Source organism: Pteronotus mesoamericanus, unplaced genomic scaffold, assembly GCF_021234165.1.
Source record: "Pteronotus mesoamericanus isolate MK-2021 breed Mesoamerican mustached bat unplaced genomic scaffold, CSHL_Meso_final scaffold_21, whole genome shotgun sequence".
Lineage (NCBI taxonomy): Eukaryota > Metazoa > Chordata > Mammalia > Chiroptera > Mormoopidae > Pteronotus > Pteronotus mesoamericanus.
Window position 1 is genome coordinate 7,722,683 of NW_026555310.1, and position 15,080 is coordinate 7,737,762.

The 15,080-nt window shown below is 37.1% G+C and overlaps 1 protein-coding gene across 1 annotated transcript in view; it reads right to left on the reverse strand.

The window, feature by feature from the left end:
- Positions 1–10,475: 10,475 nt before the first annotated feature.
- The window catches only part of ARID2 (AT-rich interaction domain 2), a 161,963-nt gene continuing 157,358 nt past the window's right edge, over positions 10,476–15,080 (reverse strand). Inside the window, exon 21 of the mRNA XM_054591203.1 lies at positions 10,476–11,533. Coding sequence (XP_054447178.1) covers positions 11,389–11,533 — 145 coding nt within the window. The 3' untranslated portion in view covers positions 10,476–11,388. The remainder of the gene's footprint in view (positions 11,534–15,080) is intronic.

Genomic DNA, 15,080 nt, shown 5'->3' on the forward strand with positions numbered 1-15,080 from the left:
TTTAACATTTTATTAAGATTCCTGTGAAATGGACTTTTACTTGATTGTAACTCCTTCCAAACATTTCTTGAAGTATTTTTTGGATGGTACCGAAGTAACTAGCATCATAGTTACATTAATGTCCAAGTGGTAAAGCAAGCTTAGAGTTAGCTCTAAGCATCTATTTTATTAGCACTTTTTCCTAATTATATAATCATTGTAAGAAATTAGAAAAACTTTGGTAAGTAAAAAAATTAGTGAAGAGGGAAGAAACAGAATAACAAAAGGAGAAAAATCATTTATTCTACCATTTAAAGGTAACAACTGTTAACACTGATGAAACTGCACATAAATTGCTGTAACATCCATTTCATTTAGTGATGTATTGAGAACTTGCCATTTTAATAAAAAATACAGCATGATTTTTAATGGCCATATAATATTTAATTACACAGATATTCCCTAACTGGAACCAGCCTTCTGTTGGATAAGTTGTTTTTACTAATACAAGTAAATAAATTAGTAAAATATAAATTATACTAATAAAAGTAAGACTGATGTAAACATCTGACTACATAAATTCTGCCCATTTCAGATATTTTTCTGGGGATTAATTCCTAGAAGTAGAATATCTTGGTCAGTCAGTCTTTAATTCCCCATAAATTTAAAAATTCAATTATAGTTAGTGTAAAACTCCCATCATTTTCTGAGGCTGGTTTTTCTATCCAGAGAGAACCATCAGAAAGATGTTTCTTTATGTTCCCACACTCTTCAGCGTATTTACAAAAATGCTTTTTGAGGTTCCAGAGTAATCAGTTTCCCCAGCACATAAATTATATTCTGTAAACTTCATCTCTAGTCCCCTTAAGAAACTGAAGATACAGTCTGTTGTCCATGTTCTGTTTTATGGTGGCTCTATCATGTTCTTCGGTTAGCTATTAGAAGCAATGCTTTAATGAACATACTTTGTGACTTATTTCTATGAACCTTCTTTTGTATGGGGTTACATTGAATTTCAAGACAGTACATTTTAATTTGGATAGGTGTTGCCAAGCTGCTCTCTAGAAGGAGTATACTAATCTATAGTCCCACTGCAGTTCCTGAGCTTAACGATTCTACCTTTGATATTGTGACTGAGCATATAAAATTGTTCTTGTTATAAGGTCTTAATGGACAGTCATCTCACCAAACAATGCATGCCTACTTTTTCTCAGGAATTGTTGGGTTCTTCACATATCAAGTTTACTCATACCATGGTCTTCAAAAAGAATAGTACAAAATTAACATTTATAAGCTTGTAATATGTGCCAGGCTCAAACATTTTATGTTACCTCATTTGATCTATAAAACCAAAGCTAATCATTATCTTTGTTCTCTTGATGAAAAAGTTGAGATGCATAAAACATTAACTGGGCCCTGTCCAGGTAGCTCAGTTGGTTAGCGCATCATCTAGATATGTCAAGGTTGCTGGTTCAATTCCCAGGTCAGGGCATATGCCTGGGTTGCGGGCCAAGTCCTCAGTAAGGGGGTGTGCGAGAGGCAGCCACACATTGATGTTTCTCTCCCTCTCTTTCTTCCTCCCTTCCCCCCCTCTCTAAAAATAAATAAAATCTCTTCAGAAAGCAGAACAACAAATTGATATTTCTCTCAAGTCAGTAAATAAATGAGAAAAAGTTTTAAAGGCATTAACTGAATTAGTTACACAGCTACTTGGTGGTATAACCAGAATTCAGACCTAGAGTTGGTAGGTGCCAAAGTCAGTTCTTGACTTGGGATGTTTCCCTGAGCTCACAGATGTAAACTAACATTTATATAGCACATGGGAGTAATGGCTTGACCAAAAAGTGAAGTATAGTAGGAGCAGAGAAGAGGACAAAACTGACTTGGGGGAAGGAGTGAGGAGAGGATATTCACCTTGTGTCTAACGACGTAATTTTTGCCGTTTTAATAACACTCCCATGTCTTCCTATCTTAGAGATACTAAGCCTTGAATCTTGAAGCCATGTTTCATGAATGCTTTGCTCTCCTCGCTCCATCTCCATTCTCAAACAATTGCTGTTTCCTCCGTATCATCTTACTTTGCAATAAAATCTCTCTTTAAGGTTCCCATTGCTGGGAACCTTACTGTCTGACCTCTGAATAGTCTCAACTGTTACTTAGATTCTGTACACACTAGATCATCTTAAACACTGCAGACTAATCTTCCAGGAGCATAAGCTTTGGTCATACTATTCTGCATCAGCAATTTTCCACCATTTTCACCTCATGGGAAGCAAACTATTAAAATAATGTGGCACACCAAAATATATATTTTGCTGACCTGATTTAAAAAAATAGGTATAATTTTGTTTCAGTCACACCAGGCAGCTATTGTGTTGGCTGTTGTCATTTTTTTTATTTGACAGTTTAAGGGAAAAGAGGTCAATGTCCCTGGCCAAGTATGCATTGCATCTTTTTAAAATTCTTGCAGCACATCGATTGGAAATCACTGTTCTGCATCATTTATTGAACATACAGCACCAGCCTGTGTTACACACTAAGGAAGAGTTGGCAGAAATACTGTTCTTGCCTTCATGGAGCAATACAATATGGTACGAAAAAACAGCTATGCATTAAGTCGTCAACATCGTTGATAGGTTCTTGGAAATTGTGACTTAAAGTGAAACGATACATAAGGTAACTGATTTCACCCTAGACTAACTGATATAAACAAGAGTTTAGTTCCTATGGCATATGTTGTCACAAGAGTATCACCTAATATCTGAAGACCCAAAACACTAATATTAAATGTTGAAACACATGTAAGCTACACATTTAATAAAGATAGATAACAAGGTAATGACTTTACAACTCACCCCGGACAGGACACATTGCTACTTCCATTCACTGCAGGGCAGAGACACACGCATGTCAGACTTGGACAATTTAGACCAGATTAGCTGCCTGTCTTTGGAATGTGGGAGGAAACAGCCCTGGGAGAAAACCCACATAGACATGTGGAGAACATGCAAACGACACACACAGTGGCCCCACCTGGGAATTGATTTAATTTTTCATCAACATAAAGCAACATTGAACAAAATGACATTATTCGAGGCCCTGCTGTATTTTTTAAGGAACCCCCATGTTCTTTCATAGTGGCAGTACCCTTACATTCCCATGAGCAGTGAATGAGGGTTTATTTTTTCTCCACAACTAACACCTGTTTTTTTTTAAAGATTTTATTTCTATTTTTAGAGGAATGGAGAGGGAGGAAGAGAGGGAGAGAAACCAATGTGTGAGAGATACATCAACTGCCTCTTACATGCCCCCAACCAGGGACCTGGCCTGCAACGCAGGCATGTGCCCTGACCGGGAATCAAACCAGCGACCCTTCATTTTGCAGGCTGATATTCAATCCATTGAGCCACCCCAGCCAGGGCCCAACCTTACTGTTTTTTAAAGACCAGAAAATACAAATTATTAATAGGGATTATTTCTGAACAGTAGAGGATTTTCTGTATGCTTTTCTTTGGCTTCCAAGTTTCCTACATAGAACAAGAGTTGTATGATCAGAAAAAAAATTTTTTTTAATTGCAGTTCTCATTTCTTGGGCGTGAAGGTAGGGGAAGGGCCTAGAGGCTTTGCTTTAAGCTGGAGATAGGCCAACTCCTTTCCCACTCTTGAACTGGCCTAAAGTCCAAGCTTGAGCACCTGGCTGTGACAGTTGTAGATGCTTCCCACACAGCTCCCAAGGGAAGACTCGGCCTCCTCTGGTAACTGGTGCTAGTGTGTAAGTTGTCAGCATCTACTGGCTTTGTGGCTTAGACACCCTTTAGCCGTAAGGCAGTATACTTCCCAAACCATAACTAGCTTGTTCATATTGCCTCCAATCCTGTGAGCACTAGAGAAGACAATCTGTCTGTGGTGGTTAAGTAGGTGTCTTGGCTTCCAGGAGTGCCCACCTTTTGGCCCCTCTGGGCCACACTGAAGAAGAGCTGTCTTGGGCCACACATTAAATATCCAAACACTGATAAAAACTCATAAGCAAAAGAGGCTTTAAGTAAATTTATGATTTTGTGTTGGGCCACATTCATAGCCTTACTGGGCGAAGTTAGAACTTACATAGAAGTAGGGCATAGTTTTGTGACCTTGAATATACTATGTTCTTTCTTTGAGCTGTAGTGACCTATATACAGGGGCTGCTGCTCCACTACCTTGAGGCTTGAGATAATAGATGCTGTCCACAAACGTTGCCGCCACCAGTCAGTCGAGTGCTGGCAGGAGTCCCCGTCTGGGGTGTAGTGAAAGGAGAAACCTAAGGTAAACATTCTGTAAACCTGGGAAGTGCAACCTGGGAAGGAAACAAAGTGCACTGCAGGAGGAGCAAAAGGTGCGGTCAGCTCGTTTAAAGTCCCCAACTGTGTCCCTGATTGGTCTGAATTGGGCAATCTGATTGATGGTTAATGGAACCATTCTGAGTAGTCTATATGGGTGCAAATAAGGATGTAGCTGCAAAGCTCCAATTGGACAGAGTAGGTCGTGGCCCAGAGGGCAGGAATGTGGTGTAGGAGACTTAGCCACTCCATGGCTTTGCTGATATGCAGTGTACTTGAAAGGTCTCTGTCAGCAATGGCTACTGGACTCTTAACTATGAATTTGGGCCCTGTTAACCACAAGAAGTCCTTTTTGGCAGGCATAGTCCTTTTTGGGGTCAGCGATGTGAATGGCAAAATATCTTATTTCCCTGGATAATTTCTGTCCTTAAAATTCAGATGAGTTTTTCCACTATCTCCTCTCTTGGATAATGATGAAAATACAACTTACTTGTCCAGTGGTTTGCAACCTAGCTCATATGTAGGGTTGCAGAGATACCTCTAACTGGGCTCACCCCAGACTGATTAGTGTCTCTGGTTATGGGATAGTTTAAAAATCTCCCAGGTGGAGGCTAATGTCCAACCAAGACGCAAACAACAGTCAACTTTTTAGATCCCCTCTACATCACAGCTGTTTTGTTAGAAAAGCATAATTAGATCACAGCTTGCCTTAAAACCATTTGGATTCTATCCTGCTCTCTCAGAAGCAGCAGCAGCAGCAGCTCCTGAGAGTTTGGCGCCCCCCCCCCCCTTTTAAACCTTGTTTTCAAGTCCTAATCTACTTAATTGGGGTTAAGAACCCACTAAGTAGAGATATGAGGTCTTGAACATTCCAGGTTGTTCACACAGTTCCAGGGTGCAGACTCCTACAGGAATGTCAGGCTGTGTATGCTTAATTGAACAGGTTTTTATTTACACACTTGCTTAAAGGAATTATAGGCACTGCTAAAATTATCATTATAAATGGCTTTTTCTAAACCATCATTTCAAGAAGGCTTTTTCCTTTACACTTCAATAGCTGACATCATGTCCTCAACTCTAGGAAGTATGAGTTTTGATCGCTAATCATTGAGTGCTTCTTGTTGGCTCTGTGCCAGTATTTTATTCACGCTATCTCCTAATTTTCCTAACAACCCGGCATCGAGGTTCTATTATCAACCTCATTTTACAGAAGTGAAGTTCAGTTACCCAAGAACACTCAGTCAGCGGACAAATCACACCTCCCGAGTGGGCCTGAGTCCAAAGCCAGTCACTGTAACGGTCTGACAGCCCTGCCTCTCGGCTCGTCACCAGGCCTACCCAGCAGTGTGCGCCCCACAATCACCCTTCCTCACTCCACCTACCTAGGCAGGTTGGGAAACCGAAGCAGCTCGTCCCTATTTCTATATCCATTGCCCCTTTCCAGAGTACATGAAATTTTCACAATCATAGCCAACTGTGATAATGAACTGGTCACCTATCTAGTCTCCTCAGTAAGACTGATGTTAGTGTGTCTGCACTTGAAATTGTGCTCTTTGTATTAGACTGTGGCAGCATTCAGCTATTTTTTTTCCTGGCTAAGCTATTATTTTGACAAACCATGCCAATTTTGAAAGGGCGAACAGCTCAGAGTTGTGTGTTCCCAAACAAGGGTGCCCCGTTGCCCTGCAAGAGGCAATTTGTTAAGAGGCTCGACCTTAAAAGTAGTGTTTCAATTCAGCTGTAAAGAGGGCATCATATCTGAACATCCAAACCAATAAATCTCCAAAACAAGGCTAAATGTTTTGCCAGCAGTTTAGGGGAGCCATAGAGTCTAGTCCAGGGATTCTGGAGCTCCTCTCAACCAGAGCTGGTTCAACCTGTTACCTTTGATTTTCAGCCTGCACTTCATGGAGCCCTTTAGGTTTTTTGGTGGGTGAGTCATTTCTCTGCTTTAGCAACACGTAACTCACTCTGCTCCTCTCTGAAATTCTGTCAAGAGCTTTACTTTTGTGCGTTTTGTTTGTGTGGAGAATGTTTGTAGCTTTGACCTCTCATAATTTAATCCCTGCACCAGTTAATTTATAATCTTTATCCTTGAGCAAGCGTTCTCTAAACTTGTTCTCTTGCCACTATTAGGCCTGTCAAATTTATGTTGGCCTTTAAAGTCTCTAATTTAAAAGACATTTTTCTTTCTCCATGAAGCCCTTCCTATTTTGCCTTTCCCACCCATCAATCAAAGGGAGCCTGTCACATGTTGAACTCCCCAAACACTGTATGATTCTTTCAGCTCTTGTTTGCCCTATTGGGTAGTGCTTGTAAGCTTGTCTGAGCCTCAGAGCAGGACTGTCTTCTTAACCTTCCACACATGCAGCACAGGTCCGCCATCAATCCTGCAGGCTGGATGAGACTTAAGGGAGCTATAAAGAGGGGGAGAATCCTATTAACATCCTAAAAATGTTTAAGAGGAACAACTTGGACCAAAAGAGTCAGCCAACAGTTGTTCAGACTAGACACCAGAATGGATAGTAGTTGATTGGAAACTGTGGTTTCAATTTATTATAAACTTCTGCCTTAGAAATATTCCTTTAAGGGAGTTCCCAGAAAGTTTTGCTGGCTCTAAGAAGTTGAGTGATGCCAAATTAATGAAATGCTTGGGAAATAAATCTGAGGAATTACGGAAAATCTTAAGACAACAAAACACCCAGGAAGAAAATACTTAATAGAAACAGTGAAGCACACTCAGGAATAAAACTTGGCACCCAAAACAGGGGTCGTTGTGTGTATGTAGCAGTAGTCTGATTCCCCACGGAAAGAATTTCCCTAATCTCTAGAATTAGGCTCCGTGTGCTGGTTAAATAGCTCCACTTATCGATACTTGCCATCTGACCTTGGCCAAGGTACTTACTATTCTAAACTCTCCTTATCCCACTTAAAAAACGTTAACTGTTACATTGGGTTGTTGTGACGACTGAGACAATGCCTGTAAAAGGCTAAACAGCGGCTGACAGAGGAAAGTGCTTAGCAAATGTTGGTGACCAGCATACTTAGTTTGGAAACATGTCCGTCAATAAAGGGGTCTAATTAAATAAATCATGGCACACCCACAAAATGGAGCTCTTTTCCTATCAATACGATCTCAAGTTTTTTTAAAAAGGCACCAGTGTTTATGGAATGAAATATTTTGTATAAAAATGAGAAAATACTCATACTTGACTGTACCTAATCAATACCAGAGATGTACGTCAGAAACACGAAGCGGTTACCTGGCAAGTGGAGGTGGGAGGGAGGCTTTTCATTGACTGCCTTTTGAACTTTTTGATTCTTGAATAGCCTGGCTGTGTTACCTATTCACAAAAGTTTCTTTTTAAAAGTTATCTTTTGAATATGTATATGTATCCAATGTGAACTGCATTTCAGAGTGAAATCCACAGAAACCAGGACTTAATGACAGCTTTCTTTCTTAATATGGAAATGTAGAGCAGGTCCCTGAGTAACATAGTTCCATTCAGCGTTTTGTTATAACTAAGAGATGCTGTAGGAACTTAACTCTTGTTTTGATGATCTAATAGCCTCTGGTAAAATTGGTTTCGTTATACACATCCTTTCACCACAGTTCCAAGAACCTACTGACAATGTTAAGTGAGGACTTACTGTCATCTTGTCAGAGATGAATCTGCTCACCTACATATGTGCAGTGTACCTTAGCCTTTTCTTAAGACACAGTACAGTCCTGGACTTCATTTTTACATAAGCGCCCACTCCCTATCTTAATGAAATGAGGACACACGAATGCAACTAAAGATTCACAAATAGCAAGGCAGTGGAAAAAGTTAACAATGGCTGTAATGTAATTAGAAGGTAGCAATGTCTTCATTTGTTTTGTTGCCTTGGGAGGAAGTAGTTAAAATTCTGAGTATCCCAGTTTTACGTACTCTCAAGAGAGAGAAAGTAATATGAGAGCTGATTGATAAGCTAAATTTTTCTCTTAGATACTGGATTTTTTTAAAACTTATTTCTCTTTGATCAAACTGAGCCTAGCATAAAGCACCAGGCGTTCCATGTGGTTAATCCCGTAGCTGTGCTCCTGCTTCTTTGCAGCTTGTTTTGTGATTATAAAAATTTCTCATCATGCTTCCTTTGGTGTTTAATACTGCAATCACAGTGATTAAGATCAGGACAGAAGTCACTTATCCAAAACATTCTCATTTTAAAAATCATTTTTATTGTCATTTTATGGTTAAAAAAAACATACATGGCATGACTATAAAGTAATGAGACAAGTTTTCATGTGTGGTTTGAACTGCCAAGTCTCATTAGTGTATAGTCACATCCTGTCTCGAGCTTGGAAGAAAAATATGCCTTGGCTATATGATTATCAATTTTGTTACTTAAAATTTATTGAGTGCCAACAGAGCACTAGGCACATATATAACACAGAATTGTACAGTCTCTATGTTGTAGACTATATTATTTACATAGATTTCTTAAAGATAACATTAAAGCATGTATTTACAGAACTTTAGACAAAAATAACAATACTGGAAATCAGCAAGTTTCTGTCTAGCGAGGAGCACCTTTTCATGAATGAGAGGGTTACGCAGAACTTGTGCACAAGCACTTCGATTCCATTACCCAGCAAGTCCATGTTGTTCCGTTACATAGTTCTATAAAGCTATTAAGGAGAAAAACCTAAGTGGGAAGCCATACTTGGTTTCATTAGGTCAAATACATTTAGAAAATTCTCTGCTGAGACCAATGCTTCAAGAAACTACAGACATATTTACATATTATAGCACAAAAGCTAGAACTCTGGCATGCAATTCCAATGAGGTGGAAGAATGGTAAAGATGAAAATTGTTTTTCTAAACCTGGAGTTTCTTCTCTTTTCTATTAATTACCATAGCACTTTCTTAGTTTGCAAACATTTACCTTTAAAACAAACATTGATGTTACACAAAATTACTGATGTTACACAAAATTACTTTAGAAAAATTCAGGAGAGTTTTAAGTAATTACAATGAATAGAAAATTCTCCAACTGACATCAACCATTGGGAGCCTTGCAGGTTTGGGGGAGTCTGAGAATCACTGTAGTGTTAACCACAGCATCTCTGGTGTGTCGGCTGGCAGTCCTAATTTTGGGACCTGGGCCAAGAACAAACTCCACGGCCCTAGGAAATCATTGTGACTAATGTTGGACAAAAAGTTTCTTCAGCATTCACTAATAAAGGGTAGAGTGCACTGCAAGGGAGCCCACTTCAGAGAGAAATTAGATTTTCCTTTGCTACTAGTTGAATTAAAATACTGAAAAAAAAAATTATATCCAAACTAAGGCCCTTCAAGAAGCTGCTCCCAAATTCAGGTTGAATATTTGGCTGCATTGTGGAAAGAAACATAGTATCAAACAACAATCTGGGTTTGCTTTGCAGTCTAACAAATGAAAAATAATTACTCTCAACCTCCCACTTGTCTCATGCAAGTTTGTTGTGTAAAGGACCTCTCTCCTCTGTTCTTTCTTTAATGCAATACAAATCAACATATATCAAATAGGTGACTGGATGTTGCCTTCAGCTGAATTTAAGATTCTCTGTATTTTTAAAGAATGTCTTAACCATACTCAGAAATGAAAGACTCAAGAAAATGTTCAGTCTTTTATTTAAAAACTATAAACAGTCACCAAAGTAAATAAAGCCATTCTATAACATAAACTGTTAGGTCTATATTTTTTACTGCACATCCTAAGGACACAGCAGAAATGGTGGTTGGGAGGCCTTCCACATTTTTGGATGCTAATAGAACAGGCAATAGGCAGTTATAAATGGATACATGTCACGCTGAGGGGAAAGAAGACAATTTAAGGAAGTGAGCAGTTTGTGAGCAGGAATGTGGTACAGTATTAAGAATGGAAGAATAATACAATAAAATTCCACACTATATTAAGATAGAAAAAGTAGTGAAGAAAATATCATACCTGCACATAATGCATATATAACACAGGAGAAAACCTGTATAAAATTCCATGTATTTAAACCAATTTACAAATACAAAAAATTCTGTCCAAGCTCTGAGCTTGCACATGACAAATGTTTACAGTGGATACATGTTAGGGAAAACCAAAAAAAAAAACCTTCAAATAGTTTTTCTTCTACAAAAATGACATGAGATATATTATTCCATACTCTTTTAGCCAGCAAAATGAGTTCTACAAGGTGTATAATACAAAAGAAGAAAAAAGAGAAAAGAAAAAAAAAATCACAGTTCCACAACTGTTTTGACTTTACAGCATCAGTACCTTTGCAGAAGTATTTACACAAATTTAAAGAACATTCATCCACTGCGTAGAATATATCACAATTACTTACAATTGACAGGAAAGTCTAGAAAACTTTAGAACCTACCAGTAATGCTTCTAGGACACCACAGAATGTATTTCCAGTGGCTGCAGTGGCATGAAAGGTGTTCATTCTATTCACAAATATTTACAAGATCTATTCAGACTGGTAAATTTTTATGATAATAAATAAGTGAAAATATATTGGCTCAAGTAAGAAAACCAAGCTACTGATTTCTAAACAAAACACACAATCCATAGCTAGATATTGGTGGCCCCCTCTGAGATCGGGGGTATAGGTGTGCTGAAACTTTTTTTTTAATTATTCAAACCAGCTTAAACGGTTTTGTAAATATAAAAATGTGCTCCTTTTTGGATATAGATAAAAATATTTAATGCTTCTATTTCATCTGCTCATGTAGGTTTTACAATATTCCATGTATATTCCAATGTGGATGGTACTGAATTCTGATCATACCAGTTTCCATCAGGATTTATCAGATCTGAGAAACATCCTGCAGATAAGCTGGTTGACAATCCCACAGCAGTTTTTTTTCTTTTTCTTTTTAGATTTTTTTAAAACAGAGAACAAAGGGATTCGCGCAGATCAGAATACGAAGCTTCCTCTCAGCATCATGGGAGGAGATAAAATAATTCATTCTATGGTCTCGGTTCCATTAAGACTTGGTGCTTTCTTCAGTAACAATATGTGAAATGTATCTGACTTTCTTTGAGTTCCCCACTCTAGAAGTGGAATTATTTTTCACTGCAGCATTTCTGAGTCTTTTTCTTGTTCTTTACTCTGAACTGTAAAATTAAGTTCATAAAGGCATTTGGCAAGGGTGGAGGAAGCTTCCATGTTACTAATGGCTAGCACTGATAAGTTGTTTTCATGTCTCTTTAACAATCTGGAAAAAAACAGAAGTTCATCAGTATCCAAAATCACAGTGAAGATTCCTTATGGATTCTGCAAGTTTAAAAACTAAAAATTTTAAAGAAATAATACACAGCTCTACAGTAAATGTTGATATAGCGTTGTAAGAGAAGGCGGGATCTGGGAAACAACTAGTTTAACCTGTCCAATTTACAGGTGAGTAAACCGAGGCCACTTTGAGGTGTTCCAAAGGGAAATGACTTCCTTGCTACGTTTTAATAGTAGTGGCAGAATTAGGCAACATCTCTGATTGTCTGCCTTTTCTCTGTGGTACTTTTCTATGATAAATACAGGAAACTGCCTAGCATAATTCTGTATTAAACTTCATTCATGTTCCTAGAAAATTCAGGTCACATCTCTAAAATTAGTCAAATTCATAGAATCAAAGAGTGGATTGGTGGTTGCCACAGGCTCAGGGAAGGTGGAAATGAGGAATTATTAATCAATGAGTATAAAGTCTCAGTTAAGCAAGAGAAAGCAGCTCTAGAATCTGCTGTACACAATGCACCTACAACCAACAATACTGTGTTGTATACTTAAAAACAGTTAAGAGGTTAGATCTCATGGTAAGTGAGCTTGGCTCACTAAAATAAAATTATCAGATCTTATCAGAAAAAAGCTGGAGAGAAACAAAATGGTTGCTTTTAAGAAATGACTTGAGGATAAAAATTATGTTCTAGGCATGATAAAGGTTCTTTTTCTTCATTATATGAAAACAGACAACATTTAGCTTTATTATTTGAATGCCACGATACTCCATAAAAAAATTGGTTTCTAAAATATTTATAAACTTAAAGAAAGAAATTACAGTATTGTTGTGGCTATGTATATAAAGAAGAGATTATAAGAGTGAGTATCATTTAGCAAAGAAGAGTGATGCTCAGGGTTGAGAAAAGTAGTAAATGAGCCAGAAATGGAAGGATGGATATATATGGAATGAAGAAAATAGAGCTGACTTTTGAACAACACAGATTTAAACTGCGTGGGTCCACTTTACATGTAGTATTTTTCTTTTAAATAAAAACTGTAAATGTATTTTTGTCCCTTTTTTCTTAATATAACTTTCCTTTAGCTTTATAATAAGAATACTATACATAATGCACATAGCATACAAAATATGTGTTGACTGATGGTTTATTTAAGGCTTCTGGTCACAGTGGGCTATGAGTTAAATTTTGAGGGAGTCACAAGTTTATGTCAATTTTTAACTGCATGAGGGTCAGCATTCCTAACCCCTACGTTGTTCAAGGGTCAACTATTGCTAAACTATCAATGGTAAAAGCTAAGGGACTGGTATATGAGTGTTCATTGAAAAATTATTCCAAGGTTTGCCTTGTATGTGAAAATTTTCACATTACATGTTAGGAAAAAAAAAATCAAACAGCATGAAATTATCCAAGAACCTCAGTTCAGAGGTTGATTAAAATAAGCCTGAATAAAAGAAACTAAAAGTGAAAAGGAAGGAGATGAATACTTCTCAATGTTGAATGAAAAACATTGTAAGGAGGCAATAAATGCAAAAAAACAGAGAAATTCAAAGCCAAAATTTAACATGTGGAGACTCTGGTCATTTTTACCATAGCAAAGCAAAGCTAAACAACTACCAAAAAAAAAAAAAAAAAAAAAAAAAAAAAAAAAGAGATTGATGACTAAGAAAAAACTGAGTGATGATTACAAAGTTGGGCATCTTCTCATTTTTTTTTCGCTATTGGGTATTTGCTTTTATATAGTTTCCATATCTAGATACTCCGTGCACTCAAAAGAGTGACTAAAATTCAATATTAAAGAATATTGGTCAGTATGTGGAGCAACTGAGACTCTGTCATATATTGCTGCAGAGAATGTGAACTGACAAAACCTCTGGAATTGTTTGGCACTATGTACAAGTTCTAAGAATCACTAATCCTTCATAAAATTTCAATAAAAATGTCTATATATGGCCAGAAAACATGTATAGAATTTTCATGGCAGCACTGTTCTTAATAGCCCCAAACTGGAAACAACCCATATACCCATCACTAGAATTAAAAAAAATTGAGTTTATTAAAAAAAATTCTATACATCAATAGTATGAACAAAGTACTGCTACATGTGTGAACATGAATAAATCCTGCAAACAGTGCTGAGTAAAAAAAAAAAGACTAGCATGAAAGAATATATACTATATGATTCCACTTATACAAAGTTCCTAATCAGGCGAGACTAACGTGTGGTGCTATAGCCTGGGGGCGGGGGCCCACAGAGGAGGGCAGGGCAGAGGCTGCTGGGGACTCAGTGGCTCTGCATCGATGATGTTCTAATTTCTTAACTTGGATGGCTGGTTATATGGGTGGTTCCTTTTGTGATAATTCATTGGGCTTTACACTTCTGTGTTTTATACTTTTTTTAAGACAAAATTTACCTCTAAAATTTAACAAATTTTTAAGTGAACTACAAAATTTCTTCATTTCTGTAAAGAAGAAAAGTAATGAAAACCTGATTTAAAAATAATGTACAAAGTGGAATCAAATTTGTTCCCCTTTAGAAATCAATAGACACTTTGACAAACAAAGCACTTAGTTTCAAAAACTTAATTAAATCATATTTTCCAAAATGATTAAGTCATATATTAAAAATAAATAAAATCTTTTTAAAAAAAGGCCTGAGAGAGAAAAGACACCCTATTCAACATTGAACAAATTCAGAATGTTACAAAACAGCAACAATGGGTCACTCAGATGAGGTTTTAGAAATTCCAGCAGGATAGCTGACATAAAAATTCAGTAGGTTTGATGATAGTCAAGAAAATTTCCAGAAAATAGATTAAACAGACAAAATTAAAGCTAAGAGAGAAAAGAAAATGAATCAGTCTGTAAGGGTCTAGCATCCAAAAAGATGGAAGTTCAAGAAATGAGGGATAGAGCAATGGATGGCAGAGAATTCTAAAAAGAAACATTCAAGAAAATTTCCCTTTACTGAAGGACATAAATCTGATTGAAAGGGTCTCCTGAAACAGGACACTCACTTCAATGACAACAAAATACTGACATCAAGACACACTATCATGAATTTCAAAATATCAGAAATTAAAAAAAAAAATCCTAAGAACTTCCAGAAGAGGGAAACAGATCACATACAAAGTAACAACCAGAATGTTACTGGACTCAACTGCAAAGTAGCATGGTAGAAAATCTAAGAGCAATGCCCTAAGATTTTTAAAGAAAAATGATTTTTCAATCTAGAATTCCATACCTAACTAAACTATCAAGAGTAAGGGTAGACTAAAAACATTTTCAGACATGTAGGGTCTTAACATTATCATAGAGTATGCTTTAATATTAGGGAGCAAATCAAGTAAATAAATGAAATTCAGTGAAAAGGGATTCAACATAGAAGAATTTCCAAGAATAAATGTGTACCAGGCCTACAAAGTAAGCTGTCTAGACTGTAAAGGGGGGAAAATGTGAAACTATTAGAGGTTTAACAACTGCGAGTACTTGGATAGGTCATTTATAGGCTCGCTTTACATATATGACAAAATC